An 18181-nucleotide genomic window follows, 5' to 3' on the forward strand; every position below is an offset into this window, starting at 1 on the left:
TTTCCACCTCCCTCCTCCTCCCTCCTCCTCCTCCCTCCTCCCTTCGTCTCATCCCCCTCCTCCTTTTCCTGCCTTCTTCCTCCCTTCCTCATCCTAAACCCTGGTACCTCCTTCTAAACCCTTAACCCCATAAATCAGTGAAGGAGACTAGCTCTCCACTCCTCAATCCTGCAACCCTCTCTCAACCCTAGACTCTTTCTAAACCTTGGAACCCTTAGTTAGCTTCCTCAATCCTATCCTTCTTCTAAACCCTGCAAACCATGTTCTAAACCCTTTAACTTTCATGGAGGTGAAAACCTCCACCAATCCATGTGATCAACTCTTCTTCCACGCCTAGCGCATGCTAGAACCGCTTTCCACGCTTTAGCCTACACCTCTCATTGGAATACAACCCAACGACCTATGCTACAACGAGCGATGACACGACTGCAGGTGACCAACACCCTTGGCCTTGGAAGTGAGAGAAAAAGTGACAACATTTATATAGTAGGCTCTCTTTATAAGACCCTCTTATATATAGACATATATTGAAAAAGAAACTCTCTTTTTTAAAATTTAGCCCTTCTATTATGCCCTTCCCTTGTATATAGCCCCTTTATTTTCAAAATTTAATTTCTTGTTTCTAATCCCATCTTAAATTTCTCAACTTTTCCATCTTATATTTCCCTTATTTTCCTATAGTGTTTTCCTACTTAATTTTCTATTTTCCTTCTTAATTACCTTTAATGTCTTAACTATTTAAATTATTTATTTTCTTTGTATCACTATAATTTATTTAGGCCCTTTTTATCCTTTAAAAAGTCTGCCTTCATTTGTTTACTCCCTTTTCATTAATTGGTCTACATTTATGCTATCTTAAGAGTTTATTCAATTATCGTGTTAAATTGTATCAACTCATTTATTTATTAGAATATTTTCATGTAATTAGTTACTTATATTTGCTTTAATTCCAATAATATTACTATTCCTAATTGTAACATATAATGGCTATCACTTTGTCAATTTCCACTGATTATGACTTGTTGAAACAATTCATCAGTTATCTCAGTAGTGCTTATTCATTAGTTATCTTAGTAGTTTTAATGTTGTCTTACATAGGAAGAGTAGATTTCAATGTAAATGGTGCCACTATACATTCTATGTTACACTTACCATTACACACCAAAAGTCTCACTTCCTTATCAAGAGACAAACTAAACACATTGCGCTATCTTTATAAGAAGTGCAACTACTGTGATTTTAGTAGTAGGAAGATGAACTTTTGACTTTGGAGACCTTCACATGAGAAGCTTCAAAAGAAATCATAATGAATACTGTGGTGATGTCGACGTTATTTGCTGTGGAGATTTCTATCAAGAAAAACTGGTTAAGGCTCATGGGTCTTTAAACCAAAAAAAGAAACATCACAAACAATGGAAAACATATATTGGCTAACAAAATCACTATGATATGAACTGAAGAAAAGAAAGGAAAAAAAGAATAATGAATATGTATAATCTTTAAACGCACTTAGGAAATACACCCACATAGAAGAACAAATACTAAAACTTGCTTCCATGAATGACCACAAGATCATACATTTGAGCATCTATAATTCACTAACTTGGAAATATAGACCACATGTAGACCACCATCAAAGAATTTTTAACACATATAGACCACCATCAAAGAATTATAAGATGCTCATAACGTCTATGAAAAAATCGCTTCTAAATGCTCCAAACAAAACTAATATGTCACAAAAAACACCACAATCATCAACCCTAGAATAAATCATGAATTTAATTAAGCTACAATTCAAGGAGACTGCAACATTTATGAACGCAACTAGATTGTGTCTAGACCAACATACCAATCCAAAACAACAAAGCTTGAACAACATATACATATTGGACAAATCAATCAATAACTTACATATATGCATGAAAATCAAACACTTGTCTTACAAATATAGTTCTTAAAACATCCAAAAAATAAAAAAGCCAAGGCCTTAATGGTTTTGCCACCTTGCTTTAATTTTAGTTTTTTTTGAAAAAAAGGAGAAAAATCTTGCAATTTTTCATTTATTTCACCTTTCATTTTTGCAATTTTGAGTTCGTCTTCACCACCTTAGCAATCAACATTAACCCCATGGTGGCCTTTAAGTGTTGGCATGCCTCCAAGCACTCATAGCTTGGGGCATTTGTAGATTGCTTCTTTACTACGAGATCATCTATGTGAGTGCATGTAGGGGCAGCGTGCATTAAAGATTGAAACCATTAGCGACTCCTAGTAAGCCCTTTAGGTAGCAACATGGATCTTTTGTAAAATATGCAGACTTAGTGTATGACGTAGGGACCTTTCTTTTGCCAAGAATAGAGCATTGATGCTATGAAGAATTGCCACGCACCTTTGAATGACAAGCAAGAAGCTCATATGTCATAACCAATGCTATCAAAGAAAAGTACTATTGTATGCCATAACAACCTTTGAGAGTGAATTCTTGACATTTGTACAGAAACATGTTTACATATCCACAATAAGTTCCAAGTGCGTAGTTCCTTTCTTTTCTCAAGAAAAAGACTTCTATTAAGTATGAAAAAAGACCCTGCAAGAGCAAGTTCAGAGTGGAAATACATCATGAAGAAAACAACCACCCAGTCAATTGAAAATACTCAGTACAAACTGGAAAGAAAGCAATGAGGGGGCTGAAAATGCCACCTCAACCTTGCTATAGAATCTGAGAAGAAGGGAGAGTCCCTAAGAAAAATGTCCCTTCTGGTGCGCTGCTCGAGAAGAACCCTGTATAGTCTAAGTGCATAGTTGTAAAACACAACTCTTACAAAATTAGTGTCCAACATATTAGTCTTCCTTTATCCAATAAAATCTGTTAATGATTGATTTTGCCTAGAATATAACTACACACATTTTTTACAACTTGAAGCTTCTCTTTGTCTTATGTTGTGATTCTTTTCTTGTTTTGTTAGCATTTAGCTTGCAAAGATATAGCGAGATGCCCTTGTATCAAGGAGTGAACACAATGGTCTTTTTCTTGATGGGATCAGTTATGATTCTTGAAGCACACACACTAAAAGAGCATGTCTCATCTTGATCGACAAAGGACTAGACATCTGATATCTACTTTAAGGCTTGGAAATCCTTCTCTCTCTCTGTGTCACAAAAATTTCACGTCTTCCCTTGTGAATTAATGTAGTGTTTGTGTAGGTTTTCCAAGTTATTATTGAATCTTGCATAGAACCTAAGAAGCTGATGCAATAATTTACTTGTTTTATATTTTCAACACCTTATATTTTCTCAATAGTAGTGGTCTTTGTCACCAGATCATCCTTTAATATGGTGTGCCTAGTGATGTGTGCCCTAGCATCACTCACAATGAGACAGGATACACATGTCAAAAGGATTCAATTAAAAAAAGACAAGTTGTTCAAAAATATTAGTAGAAACCCATCTAGGACCTTCAGATCTATGTGCCATGAAACCCTAGAGAGTGGAGTAGCATGACACAATCTAAAAGGCACAACTTGTTATGTGCTTATGAATGAATGCATGTCCTAGGCAAGAATCTTATGGAGCATGAGTCAATCAACGAGGCATGACACTACTATTTGACATTCATTCAGGTGATATTTTTATAAGGCCATAGCCACGTTACATATTCATTCGAACGGAAGCAAGTTTTTGACAATTTGGGCATTCAAGTTCCTATATACTCAAAAGATCCTTCGTATTTCATTCTTTTTAAGGACAGTGACAACATGAAAGAGCCAATCACTTCACTTCATCAAGCTTATTAACCTAGTCTTTTGTCCTCAATTAATCTCATGTGCCATTAACTTTGCTTAGCTTGTGGTAACATTCTCTATTTGTTTTCATGCTATATTACTATGCCTCATCAACGACTGTAAAGAAAACAACTAGAACCACCAAATGGATGCTCATTTACATCACAATCATTTTAAACTTGTTATTAACCTTATTTTGGCTTCTATTGCCTTTGGTCTTGTTTCCCTATTTAGTTCAAATGGCAATGAAAAGGTATCACCTACTTGCCTTTGGTTTTAGTCTTCGAGGACTGCATGATATCAACAAGTTCCCTTGGTACATCTTGATGACAATAAGAAAAACAATGAAATAAGTGCAATCTAGTCTTGTACATGTATCTTTTCGTCATAGATATAAGATTTGGGTCTTGAACGGTAATGTTTCAATACCTCAATATTAATTTCTGAAGCAACTTTCTATCTACTATCATCCCTTTCTTTTACCTTGAGACAATAGTAGGCACGTCTTCGCTCACGTTAGTGTTTAAAGTACGGTCTTAGTTAACTGCTCACATTATTTCATGGCAACTCCCAACACACAAGCATCCCACAAAGAGTGATACTCACTGTTTGTTATTCTATAGAAGACTAGATATTTTTTCAATGTGCATTGGAAGGGGGATATGTATGGCATTTAGTTCATTTCTAATATGTTGTACAAACAAGCCAGCAAAACTCCAGACCACAAAATGCACTAAGCTGGAATCGTTTGTGAGGCTATCTAGTTGAAAGTGAAGGGGATCTAGAGCTGCCATCAGGAGAAACCATGCACTAATCTAGTGGGGCAAATCAAGACTGCATTCACATTTTGAAACCAGCCCCAACAGGTCTTCCTGAAAGATAAATTAGGGAACAAATACATTTCACGTTGATGTGATAGAATCCCCCAATTGAGTTTTTGCCTCTGCAGATTGATTGTCCAATTTGGCATGGAAGAGAGAGGAAGAGAGAGCTATAAGTCTTTTGGAGCTGTCTCACCTAATCATTGAGTTACAAAAGTACCATTTATGTACATTCCATTTGCGAAACAAAATTCTGATTTGATATCCCTTAACCATCTTGCCAATACAATTTTTTACATCTGCTGAGTTGTATCCATTACTCGTCCACACACTGACCAACTTAGGACCAATCTCTACTTTCTTGTGAAAAGGGTAGCCAATCATTTGAAATAATCCATCAAGAACATGATAAAATAATAACACATGCCTGAATAAATAATCCTTCACCTCTCACATTTTCTGTGTTCTATGTTCCCAAAATTCAGATTGAATATGACAGATTGTATATTTTGAGGGTATACTGTCGTTGTTGCCACATACCCCATGCACTTACTCTCTGTAGGCTGTGTCCAGCTACAGGATCATGGATGCATGCTCCAAAAGAAGAACCTCATTAAAGTTGAGGATGCATGCTAACTGGAGTGCCATCCTGCTCAAATCAGTTGCTGGATGTTGTCAGCAACACTTTTAAATGGCTCACCATCTCACTGATCTTATATTGAGGAAACATCAATCCCATTGTTTCCCAGAAATGTTTTTGCCTCAGCAATCTCCTACAAATGTGTGCACCAAAAAAAAAAGTTACAAACAACAGAGTGAACGGACATGCATTCTTCTTGTGACTCCTCGTCTCTCATAGTGCAGCTAAGTAAATGATAGTAAAGATGGACCACTTGAATTGATAATTGTTGGATTTCAGAATTAATAATGCAAAAAAATAAACCAAATCATTTTTTGAAAAGCTAAGACATATAAATCTGATACTCAACTTTATAACAGTGCTATGATTTTAGTGAAGGATCCAGTCACAAAACAAGTTACTCCATCACACTGCAACATTCTGAGGCAAGAGGCTAGAGGTAGGATAGGTACAACTGGTCATAAGCACGGCAGTACATCAATTACAATTACAATTCGAACTACAACAGGTTATTTTGATTAGTACATAAGCTACATTATTTTTTTACTTTTCCTCTTATATAGACTCCCCAAAAGAAAGCAACGTCTCTCAAAAGATTTATGAAACAAAAGAGTCATATGCCATGTGAGAGAAACACTCATGCAAGTTAGTAACTGATCCTGATTCGAAGAGTGCTGATGGAAGGAAGGGGAGGCAGATTCCCACCATCAGTAAGAAGAGTCGTATGCCATGTGAGAGAAACACTCATGCAAGTTAGTAACTGATCCTGATTCGAAGAGTGCTGATGGAAGGAAGGGGAGGCAGATTCCCACCATCAGTAAGATTGTTAACCGTGGGAAATTGTCTCTGGAAAATAGATTCAGCTTATGCAATGAGAACAACCTCACGAAATGGAGTTTTACTTCCAGGCTTACCTCTAAAGAATGTTTTAAGACTGCATTACAGTATACTCAGTTCATGAGCTTTTGTGAAAGAAAGGCAATTGGTTGATATGGAGCTTGAGGGGCTCAAACATCGCTGATGTGGAGTCTATGAGCTCAAAACTGCTTGGATGACAATCACCCCGACAGTCTATGAGTTCAAAACTGCTTGGATGACAATCGTCCTGACATACTCCTTTAAGTCCTCATGTACCATTAGGGAAGTCCGTCTTTCTTTGTTGGAGGTAGCCACTGGCTGCAGGTGTTAGGTGCACTGGAGGGTGCCTTTTGAAAAAAGATTTATCCTACTTAAAGCAATATATTTGCAGGTATTTTGGCTGCTCTTCCAGATCCGTATGTTTCTTTGGAGTTTACTTGTGCACACTGCACACACATCATCTATAGTGAGATCCTGAGTGTAGGTGAATCTGGGAAGTCTTCCGCTCTGCGAGGGTGTAGTACAGATTACAGGCAAGGATATCAGTGCTGATGCCAGTAATATGGACTCTGACATTAGCAGTGCTGATGTGGCTGGTCAGCAGCAGACAAGGCTGGCCAGTTCAGTCTGTGAGAGGATACAGGATAGACTCAGTCGGCCTGCATTGCCCAAAAACTTATATAAAGGGCTCCTCTGCTTTCATTCCAGTATCAACCAGAGTAGCAGCAGCCTCAGTAGCAGCAGTGATAGTCCCCACAGCATCCCAGCTCCTGCAGAAGAAGCTCCAGATCTATCATCAGTCAAAACAGCCGCTGCAGCAGAATTTCAGCCTTCATCCCAGATAGCCATAGCAGCACATGCAGCCCCATAAGATGTCGCAGTCCCTACAGTAACCCTAGCCCTTACACGCCCTATCCTATTATGGGACCAGTTCCCTGTTAGCCTCTACAGTCATGAGCCCATAGCCTCAGTCCATCCCACCAGCGGGACCAAGAAAGAACCCATCAGAGAGATTCTCATGTGTTATCGACAAGTAGCAGGGAAGAAGGCCATCATTCATTTTAAGCTTTGGTCAGAGGATTTGCTTGACGACATAGTAGCAGCTGAGCTCCATCATCCCACAGTACAATCGGGTTTTATGTATTTCAGCTTCATATTTCATTTGACACAGCTCAACACCTAATTAGCACCAGCTCAGCAGCACCCAGGATGCCGAGCTTCACATGAGTGGGATGGCATAGAAGCTTTCCTTCATTGTTGCCCCATTATGCCCAACGAACATCATCCTTGGTGTGCCATGGCTGTCGACCACGCAGCAGTTGTCAGTTGGCATCACCATGCGATTAAAAGTTAAGGATTCCAGCAGTCCGTGTACATGGGTTTACAGCTTGCCCACTGTTCAGTTTCCCAGCAGTACAGAAGTCAGGAGAAGACGAAGAATGAAGAATTGACATTTTGTAACTGGCCTTCAGGATCCCCAAAGAGCAGTGAACAGATAAATACTCAATTTACAGCCACTTAGAACTTTCCACAGCAAACAAAATCAACTTAGAACAGAACACCAGAGAGCTAGATCGCCCCCATCTTGCACCGGACACCAGATTGGCCCTAAACTTAGCGCCCCTTTCGGTATTTATTTATATTTTATTAAGGCATGCAAATACAAGAATCGCACCGCAGTGCATCAGTCCACAGATAGCCAACTGAATAATCTGATCACAGGCACTTCCGTGCTGCTCTGCAATCAGAGAAAACGGCATCCCAGTCCAGTGCAACATTCCATGGCAGCCCTTCTCCCGAATCTAGCTGAGGGTTCTAACCTGGCAGCTCTGATACCCACTAGGGGAGTCCTGGTAGGAAAAAAATCAGCTCAATCTGTCTTCGTAGCTCTGAATACCCGTCAAGGGAGTCCTAGCAAGACAGAGGCCAGCAAAACAACCACACCTGGCTGTTCCTGGCAAACAGAGAGGCTAGTTGTTCAAAGCAAAAGGATCTCAAGGTTCTGAGGCAGTAGGAAAGTTACCGGAAAGCAATCAACTGATAGGAAAGCTCCTGCAACCGTGGGACAAACAGCCAGCAGGTTAAAAAGAAATTCCCTGGCAGGATCTCTAACACCCTGGCAGATGAAAATCAGCAATAGCAACCTAGAAGAGGAGAATCGCCAACTTTGGAAGCCGCCTGGTGAAATTCGCAATTCTTGGAAGCACCTAGGTAATCTGAAAACCTGAGAACGGCGGAGTGCGGGAGATCACCGGAGCAGCCCAGATCAGAAGAACCTAAAAAACGATGGACCAGAAGGCCTCTCTCGCAAATTGCGCAATCCCTAGACATCCCTGGCAGCTCCTGTCAATTGTGAGCCCCGAGAACACACAAAACGATGAATCGCCCTACCTGAAAGCGGAGGAAAGCCTGGAAAAAGCGTGCAATCACCTCTGCCTGCCCTGGAAGACTCCCAGGGAAATTGCAATTTTACAAATCAGCTTCCGGAAGAGCTCTAGTGAAGTGCGAATTCCTGTAGCAGCCTCTGGGAAGTGTGATTTTGCTGTCTTGGACCTCTCAAAAATTGACCTCAAGAATGACTACCACCAGTTCGGATTTTTGAAGCTGACATCCAAAGACGGCTTTCTAGACAGAGCGAGCTCATTACGGTATTTGTAGATTATATTGGAAAGTGCCTATTCATCTTCCTCGATGATATCCTTATCTTTTCCGCAATAGCAAAGTAACATATTAAAGATGTGCGATGTGCCCTACAGTTATTGCGCGAGAACCAGCTGTACCTTAACACAAAGAAATGTGAGTTTGGGTTGCTGGAAATTCATATCTGGGATACATCATTAGTGCTCAAGGGATTCGATTAGATCCAGAGAAGATTCAAGCTATCACCAGTTGGGCTGTCCCCACAACGGCTCAAGAGATCCGATCCTTTGCGGGTTTGTCTCCAGCCTACAACTCGCATATGGATGGATTCTCGATATACACAGCCCCTCTTACAGATTTATTTAAGAAGTGGGGTAAAGACACATAGAAAACATTCAAGTTACAGGCAAAGCTTTGCAGGCCTTCCATGACTTGCAACGGTTGACCACAATAGCACTAGTTATGAAGATCACCTCTTGTGATGATCCATTTCTGGTAATCACAGACGCTAGCAATGTCGCCATCGGGGGAGTTTTACAGCAAGAGGATACTCCTGTGGCATATTACAGCAGAAAGCTCAAAGATGCCAAAAAGAACTATTCAATGTACGATAGAGAGCTACTCGGTGTCATCCAGGCATTAAAACATTGGAAGCCTTTCCCATACGAAAGGACTTTCACGGTCAAGACAGATCTTTTTTTTTTTTTGGGGCAAAGAAAAGAACCTTCTATTAATGCTTGAAAAACTTCATACAAAACAGCAGCCCCGAAGGTGCAGAGTATGGAAAAAATCGGAAAAAGACTCAAAGAAAAACCGGCCTGTTCTAGCTCAGTGCCTAGGGGATCTTTGGTACTGGGGCTAACAGCCAGGTGGGGGGGCTATACAACTAGCGAATCCCTCGCGGAGTGAAAATGTAAAAAACTCCTGCAAGCCAAGCCTTGTAGAATGAGCACGCCTCGCGACAGTCGCCCTAGAGCTTGGGGTCCCACGCTCCTAGGTGGAGCGGAGGGTGTAGATGATATCCTGCCAGATGGCGACCAAGGGAGCCGAGGGTGGAACCGGCTCACCCATCACCAGACTGCAGCGAGCAACCCAAATGTTCCACGCAGTGATACTGGCTACTACCTCCCATACGCCGTCTTCCGGAGGAGGAGGAGAAACCAGGCTATCAGGAGGGACCGCCTCATGGAGGTCAATCCTCTGAATGCTCTGACCCTGTATCCGATAAGCTGGGGAGATCTCATCAATCTGGAACGCGTGTCCTCCCTCAATCAACTATGCCACCATCCCCCAAGTGTCGTCCCTCTGAAGACTCTGCATACGGGTCATGATCCTGAGGGCTCCCATCCATATCCTTGCTACGCTACGACAGCTTCAAAGGCAGTGCGGGATTGTCTCCAGAAAACCAGTAGAGCAATAATGACACTGCCCCACCACCTGCATCTGCTCCAACCACGGGCCGATGGGCAAGCCTCCGTGTGGGCGGCCAGCCAGAAGAAGTAGGATTTCTTTCTCGGCCGCAAATTAGACCATAACCGTGTCCAAAACTTGGAACGGACATCCCGAGGCACTCTCTCGGCCACCCAATGCCTCTCCCTCAAGGGGTCCACGTTGAAGAGTCCATCTGAAGCCTCCTGCCAATCCGTGTGGTGTAGGAAAAGAAGGGCACCTCGTCCACCTGCTCAACAAGGCCGCCCTTGGAGGGCCAGAACACTCTCCCGTATCCCACTGGACCTCCCTCAAGGGCGTACCCTCCCAAAGCCAGAGGCGCCATCTGGGGGCATCCTGCTCTGAGATACTGGGAGGATCAATGTGCCACTTCTTTCCCAAACGTCCCACCACTCTGATCATCTGCCAGTGAATCCCATCCATCTTTGGGTCTCTCTTAGTGAGTGCCTGGAGTAGGCCTCCAGGTCCTACACGGAAAAAATCGGGCTGCGTCTGCATCATCATCCTCAAGGGGACACCAGTGAGAAAACCAGCCCAACCATCTGTTGTTGTCCATCCACACGCCAAGTCCCTCCCACCAAGACTCAGGGATGGCTAGGTCAATCTCTCTCATCCGTTGCCCTGTCCCTCGCATATGCGCTACGACACTAAGCCTCGCCTCTATCTCCATGAGTAATTTGCTCCATCTACCAAAGGACCCGGTCGGTCCACTGTCCCACTGTGCCCCACCAATGTGAGTCCGCTGTGTCATGACAAGAGAAATGATTATTTAGTTAATTAATAGTCATTAGAACCTTATTATTGTTAGGCGCCAATTCGATGGTGCGGTTATATGTTTGTATTTATGATCGATCAAGTGGTGTAAATAGTACCGCCAAAACTATGTAACATTGGCCAATGATCAGTAATAAAGATGTGCACACACGTGTCTAGGTCCTAGGGGCAATAGGAAAGGGAAAGGATACATTAGAGTGCATTGAATGGTAGGTGCATGGGTCATAGGATAAGGGTAGGTGTAAATGGGAAGATGGAACTTGAGTGATCTCAAGGGACATTAATGAAAGGGTATCACCCTTTTATTGTGAATCTCACGTAGCATTTTCTCTACCACATTGCATTCATCCGCCGTCTCTCTCCCACCTTGCATGTAGGTCGAAATAGAAACAAGTACTCTCACGAGGGCGCTCTTCCCCATTAGAGGCCAATTGGCATTCAAATTCTGCATGCATTGTACACAATTGCATTCTCGAAAAGTCTGGTTTTTCACACGCTGTCTGAGCACCCTGATCTCAGATCTCAGGGTGCCAAACAAGGGGCTGACGCTCAAACTCCTCGCTGCATCTGGGCTGAGCACGAATGAGGCCCCCTGCTAATCTCTACCAAACCCTATGGAGGCTCCTCATCAAGGGTAACCCTTCCCCGTAAGGAGCGCTTCTGAGAAGATCCATCTGTGTGAAAGCTGCCACTACCCCCCAGTGCGTGGGGTGTTCCTCAGAAGCCCTCGCTATAAGCGGAGCTTCCAAGGCTCTGCATCTGGGGTGAGACCGCGAACAACCAACTTTGCCTAAGAAAGCTCTGCTCTGCATCTTCGGATCAATGATACCCAAGCCTCCTAGTACCTGTGCCATGCAAGCCTCCTAGTACCTGTGGCATGATCACCGTCTACCAGGCGACCCGGGCTCTAGTATTCCTTGTGCCGTCCCAACTTGCCCACAGGATGTTTCGAACCAACCGTCGGAGCTGCCCAATGCACCCTCTGTGAAAACACCAACAGGAGGCGATATACCGGGCCGTGGCAAGAAGGACTTGGTTTGCCACTAAGGCAAGACCTGCTAGAGAGAGTTTCGCCGAGCTCCAGTAGAGAAGCTTGCGCCGAACACTCTCAAGGACCGGGGCGATCTACTGCTCTGCTGTAATGTCAATACCGAGCTGGCATCCGAGGTATCTCGCTGTCTGGCCCTGCGGTATCCATCTAAAGCCAAAGTCGCTCCCTCACTCACGAATCTCTTGTGTCTCCTCAGAGCCTGTGAAGAAACCTATGGAATTTGTCTAGTTGATCCGCGCACCTGAGGCCTCACAATACATAGCTAGGGCTCCCCTGAATCTCTCCAAAATCGTTGTGGTGCCCTCTACATACAAGGGTGTGTCATTTGCAAACTCAGAGTCCAGCAACAGCTCCTCTTGCCTGATTGGTAGCCTCAACCCTGTGAGGTCTGCCACTTGTGATCTCAAGTAGTAGCCCAAAGCCTCCGCCACAAACAAGAAGAGGAAGGGAGCGAGGGGACAGCCTTGGCGGACTGAGCGAGAGAGGAAAGGGCTCGCCTGTGTGTCCTCCGATAAGCATCTGGCTAGAACTCCCCACATAAAGCGCACAAAATTCCTTTGACCCATCTTTCTGAGAAACCCAATCTCCACATAGTACCCTCCAGGAAGGACCACTCCACCCTGTCGTAGGCCTTCTCGAAATCCAAGAGGACGACGGCCAATGGCTATGACTCCTCCCTAGACCAATCCACTACCTCCCAGAAAGTGAAGATGTTGTCCAGGATGCTGCACTCCTGGACGAACCCGATGATGTCAGTAAAATGGGACCGTAACCGCAAACTCAAGACCTTGGCGAGGATCTTATATGCGGTATCAAGCAAAGTGATCAGCCTCCACTGCCAGATATTTGACCTATCTCCCCCTTTCGGGATCAAACAAATCCATCCCCTGCTCAGGGACTGAGGGAGGGAGCCCGTGTCAAAAATCTCCTATCAAGCTAATCGAAAAGTGGTGGAGATGATCTCCCAGAAGTTCCGGAAGAAGGCCGGAGCCAAGCCATCCTTGCCAGAACACTTCTGGGTCGGGAGAGCCTTGAGGGCTTCCCAGAGCTCCTCATCCGTGAAAGGCTCCTCTAGACTGCTGCACAAATCCCGCGAGACTACCGTCGGAACGTGATCCCAAACTACCTCTCGGGCCACAAGACCAGCTGAAGTCATCCTCTCTGTCTGAAAGAGCTGGCTGTAAAACCTGTAGTAAGGTCTAAAATCTCATGCGGGTCAGTGTGCATGATGCCCTGCGGATCTCGGAGATGCTGCAGCAACGTGCCTACCGATTGGGGCCCAGTTGTCTGAAAAAACTGCTTTGTCATCCTGTCCTCCTACTGTACCTACTGGGCCCGGGAAGAGTGATAGGAGAACTCAGCCCACCAAAATCTCTGTCTTGAAGCTCAAGGCGAGCGCTCTCAAACCTCTCCCTAAGCCACTAAGATCTTGGGTCCTACTTCCTCAGCTGCTCTATGGAGGCGAGGTCTCTCCTCAGTGCCCGCTCACGCTTCTGAAGAGTCCTCCTCCACTTAAGGGCATAAGCCTGCAACTCCTCACTGCTCCTCTAGATCGCATCGGCCACCCACGAAGCCCAGCCCTCGCACGGTGCCGTCTCTGACTGCTGCCAAGTCCCTGCCATGACCTACTGAATCTCCTCATCCTGCAGGAGGTCCTCTGGAATGCGGACCTCCTTTTGGGGAAGACCCCTACGGGGCTGCTCTAAGTGAAGTACTACTAGAGAGCGGTCTGACATCGTGGTACCTACCAGAATCCTGATAGAGGCGCCTCTGTGTAGGGCCCAGTCCCAAACGTAGAAGCACTCTAACCTCTCAAGCAGTCCATCATGTCTCCTCTGTCCGAAAGAGAAGAGGAGGCTGCTAGGTATCCCGCTGAAATCGGGCTCTCGCCATAGGTCTCTGCCACTGATCATGAAAATGAACTGCTCCCAGGTGCTCCGCTCAGCTGCTGGCATCTCAGAGAAGGAGGCGCCACCCTGCTTGTCCTCCCCAAATTCCAGGTTGTTGAAGTCCCCTCCAACAATCCAGGAATCTATATCTGGAAGACACTCTGAAAGCCTCCTCCAAAAGGCCGGATGGTGCTGTTTGCACATTGGGGCATACACATTCAAGATCCCAATCCTGGACTCTCCCATCCTAACTCCCATCCAAACTGCCCATCTTGGGAAAAGCTTGCCCTGATCATAGACCTCTGGTGCCACTGTCTGCGAGACCAAGATGCAAACCCCTCCGCTCCGTCCTACTGTAGGGGACCACACCTCCGAACCTCTCCCTGGGAGGAGGTGGTGTCGCCGTCTGATGTCTGATGCTGAGAGCATATGCTCCTGAATCAAAAGGATGTCCACTGTTCGCCCTACCACTGCCCTCTGCAACTCCTGCCGAAGGATTAGGTACTGCGGTTGACTACGAGCACGATCGTGGAGCCGTGCATGTTCCAACTCATGAGGACGGGGATGCAGAAAACAAGGCTCTCCTGTGAGTGGGTGCCTAATCCAGAAAGACTGCCTTATGTGACTTTGCCGGGGGTTTGGAGGGCGAGTAGTCCTTGTCTGTACGTTGACGTACTAAGGTGGACACTGGCTCAATGCCAATCTTCCGTGCCCACTTCATCGTGAAGGAGACTTCCACCCCGAAAAATTCCGCACACTTCTGGAGTGGCCAGTAGAATGCATGATCAACCTTTGCCTCAAGCGGCAATCTAATAACTCCTACCGCCAAACCACACATCGGCTTCTCTTGCGTGAAGCCCAACTGAGAATTCACCTCTGCACCATGGGCCTGCCAAAGGTCTAGTCCTTGTGGCCCCATCCACTCGTCCATTATGCATGAAATCTGATCTCCCATAATAGCATCAAACACCACTGGGGACCACTTCTCCAACCCTGTGGATGCGAACTGGAATCTCCAAACTAGGTGTGTCTGGGAGCCCACTACGTTGATCGAACCCCCTTTCTGGGGCTACAAGACCACAAGTGTTACCTCCAGGGGTAGAGGGTAAGAGTCCAGAATCCCGATTGGACCAGATGCTGCGGGGAGGAAGTGGAAGGGAACGTTGTCTTACCCTTGCCTGCTGGCAGGGGTGTCGAGGCGGTGGAGGGGTGGGAGGCTGAAGAACATGCTGAGGAGGTGGAGGAGGGGGCGGAGCGGAAAGGAGGGAGGCGGAGGAAGGGGAGCGGGTGGTGAGGGTGATCATAGCAAGAGGGGCGAGGGGGGGGGAGGGGGCGGGGGGAAACAAGGAGGGAGGGGGAGGGGGGGGTTGAGAGGGAGCGAGATCTGGAGGGGGAGGGGGAGTAGGGGCAGCCACAGGCGCCCCTGCTGATCAGGCTCTCTGGAGCTCTGGACTCGCTCCGCCTCAACCGTTGACAGGCTAATGTTTGCAACTTCCGCCATCGCAGCGTCAGGAGCTCCTGGGGATCGCTGCTGATGCAAGGGTGAGTGTAGGCGCTAACAACCTCATTGCCGACGCTCTCAGTCGGAATGGCTCAATCCACACCATTGAGAAGGCCACTATGCTTGAAATCTAGGGAAAGGATCTTGATAGCATGAAGGCACAGTACGCGGATTCAAGAAAGTTTGGTACACAGTTCTAGTTAGCCATGACTCTTGCTCCAGGCCATTACTCAGTAGAGGATGGTTGGCTTTTTATAAGAAAAGATTATGTGTACTCAAAAACTAACTTCTTCATGATGCCCATGACGCCCTCACCGGTGGTTGTCGGGACATCAATGCTCCTTTGGAGAAGTTAGAGTGTTATTTCTATTAGCCAAAGATGCGGAAGGACGTATACGGCTATGTCTAGAATTGTCAGATATGCCAAAAGGTCAAGGCTTCCCACAAGAAGGCGGCTCGCTTACTTATGCCATTGCCAATATCCCACGGTCCTTTCCAGGACGTAGGTATGGACTTCGTGGGACCACTTCCAGCATCCGCAAGTATGCGTAACACTGAATGTCTTACTATTGTTTGTTGCTTAGTAAATATTGTATGCTTATTCCCTGCAAACAGACGGCCAGCGCTGAAGATGTAGCTCGTTTATTCATAAAGTATTGGTATCCCATCGGAGGGTTGTCAAGGACCATCACATCCGACAGGGACTCCAAATTCACGTCAAATTTTTTGCGAGCCTTGTTTGATAATTTTGGTACTAAGCTGAAGATGTCCAGTGCTTTCCATCCGCAATCGAATGGAGAGACGGAAAAGTATATTGGTATGGTGTTTGATATTTTAAAATCATATTGTCATGATGCTCAGGGAAACTGGGAGCAGTTTCTTCCCCTTGTGCAAGCCATTTTAAAAAATACCTAATCTTCAAGCATTGGTCGCACATCTTATGAAGCGGCATTTGGACGGCGGTTTACATCACTCCTCACCCGAATAGTGTCTCCATCTCTTGAAGCCAACAAAACCACCAAATCGACCCGCATTGCCATGTTGGAGTTAGTGCTCATCCTCACGGGGTTGTTCTTGTAGTTAGGGTAATTTTATATGGTGAAGTTACTCATGATTCGTGCGTGTCCACATGGCATCTATGCATGCAGTTTGCTACGTAGATGAAGGGGAAAATAAATCGCCTTCATTCTTGTTCTCCAGGCGGTTCCATGAGAGTCGACCCCCATAGTTCCAGGGAGGACATGCGACTCTTGGACTCTCTTGACAGCTAGAGGCAGTTGGTCTGGGAGTTGTTGGCGACCACGAATAGAGACAGTGTCTCTTGGCGGTGTGCATGATGCTATAAACTTTGAGCAGGTCGTTGTCTTCGAGATGATTGTGGCTATGCCTTCATGGCCTTTTTGTTTCAGTGTTTTGTAAAGAGCAGCAAGCATGGTCGGGCTGCGCTCTAGTAATTGATGAATAGAATTACATTGTTTGTTTTATGTGTCGATACATCTTATCGGCTCTATGTGTGTGTGTGTGTGTGTGTGTGTGTGCGCGCGCACGTGCGCGTCTCTCTCTCTCTCTCTCTCTAGTAATTGATGAATAGAATTACATTGTTTGTTTCATGTGTCGATACATCTTATCGACTCTATGTGTGTGTGTGTGTGTGTGTGTGTGCGCACGTGCGCGTCTCTCTCTCTCTCTCTCTCTATTTATCAATTCGTAAGCATATGCTTTAGTTTTATTCACTCAATCGATTATATACATGTGATATTGAAGTAGAGCTTAAGCCATCAGCTGCATAGTTACTAGAGAACATGAACGGCAATGGACGTCGACCCCCTAGGGAACGGGAACACCCAAATTCTAGGAAACGTGAACAGGAAGGGAACGCCACGTCACCATACCCATAAGCAAACATACTATTCTATACATTAGAAAGCTTAAACTTAGAATCCAAGACTAAAAAACGTTGCAATTGCTTTTGGAGTAAGGACTCAAGACTCAGGACATAACGTCAATATTGAATCTTATAGATGAATCGTGATTCATGCATAATCATTGATAATAGAATCTAGATTAATCATTATAGCTTGCCAATGGCATACAAAAGCAAAGTCCATCAGAGACAAGGCACAAGCATATGAGATTATCTTGAGTCTTGGAATCTTGAATCTGGATACAAGAAAAGGAGAGTGAGACCTACTACTGAGGCTCCTACAACTTAAAAAACTAGCTGCTACATGCATGATCCACTCAACATTGTCAACATCAATGATCAATCTAAATCTGCAGCATTGTGGTTGCTGCCCTCTTCATCCTCTTCATCATCTCCATCATCTGGATGATCTGCATGCAGGGAACGGCTCTAGATGTTCCACAAGGGATGTAGCCGTTCCATACACGAGATGCTCCACAGACGTTCTCTTCAAGCTTAGTGAAGAGAACGCCGTTCCAATGTTTCATAGCTATGGAACGACGTTCCTTGGCAACTATGATTAGTTGTATCAGAGCCACACGGTCGGACACTTTGTCAGAAATTCTTGGTAGTGATTATTGTGGTTCATGCATGTCTAGGAAGGCAATTCAAAAGTAGTCAAGCATCCTGGTTGTGAGAAGGTGTAGGAGCAATCGAGGTCACAAGAAGAGATCTTCTCTCGATGTTCTAGCTGAAGCCTGCTTTTGAGTTCTCCTTGATCCCGCAAGATTGTGATGATGGACACATCGAAGAAGGACAAGCATGGTGCTATACTAGTGACTTTCAATGGCAAGAACTTTGCATCATGGCAGT

The 18181-nt window shown here is 45.1% G+C and overlaps 1 protein-coding gene across 2 annotated transcripts in view; it reads right to left on the reverse strand.

Annotated features, from left to right (window-relative positions):
- Positions 1–4703: 4703 nt before the first annotated feature.
- DPMS3 (dolichol-phosphate mannosyltransferase-like protein) overlaps positions 4704–18181 on the reverse strand; it is a 37404-nt gene continuing 23926 nt past the window's right edge. For both annotated transcript variants that reach the window (XM_087385124.1, XM_087385123.1), the window contains one exon: positions 4704–5376. In XM_087385124.1, the coding sequence (XP_087241250.1) occupies positions 5317–5376 (60 nt within the window). In that variant the 3' untranslated portion in view covers positions 4704–5316. The remainder of the gene's footprint in view (positions 5377–18181) is intronic.

The sequence above is a fragment of the Dipteris shenzhenensis genome, chromosome 14 (genome assembly GCF_047967505.1).
Source record: "Dipteris shenzhenensis isolate YYH24624 ecotype China chromosome 14, Dip_SZ_1.0, whole genome shotgun sequence".
Classification (NCBI taxonomy): domain Eukaryota; kingdom Viridiplantae; phylum Streptophyta; class Polypodiopsida; order Gleicheniales; family Dipteridaceae; genus Dipteris; species Dipteris shenzhenensis.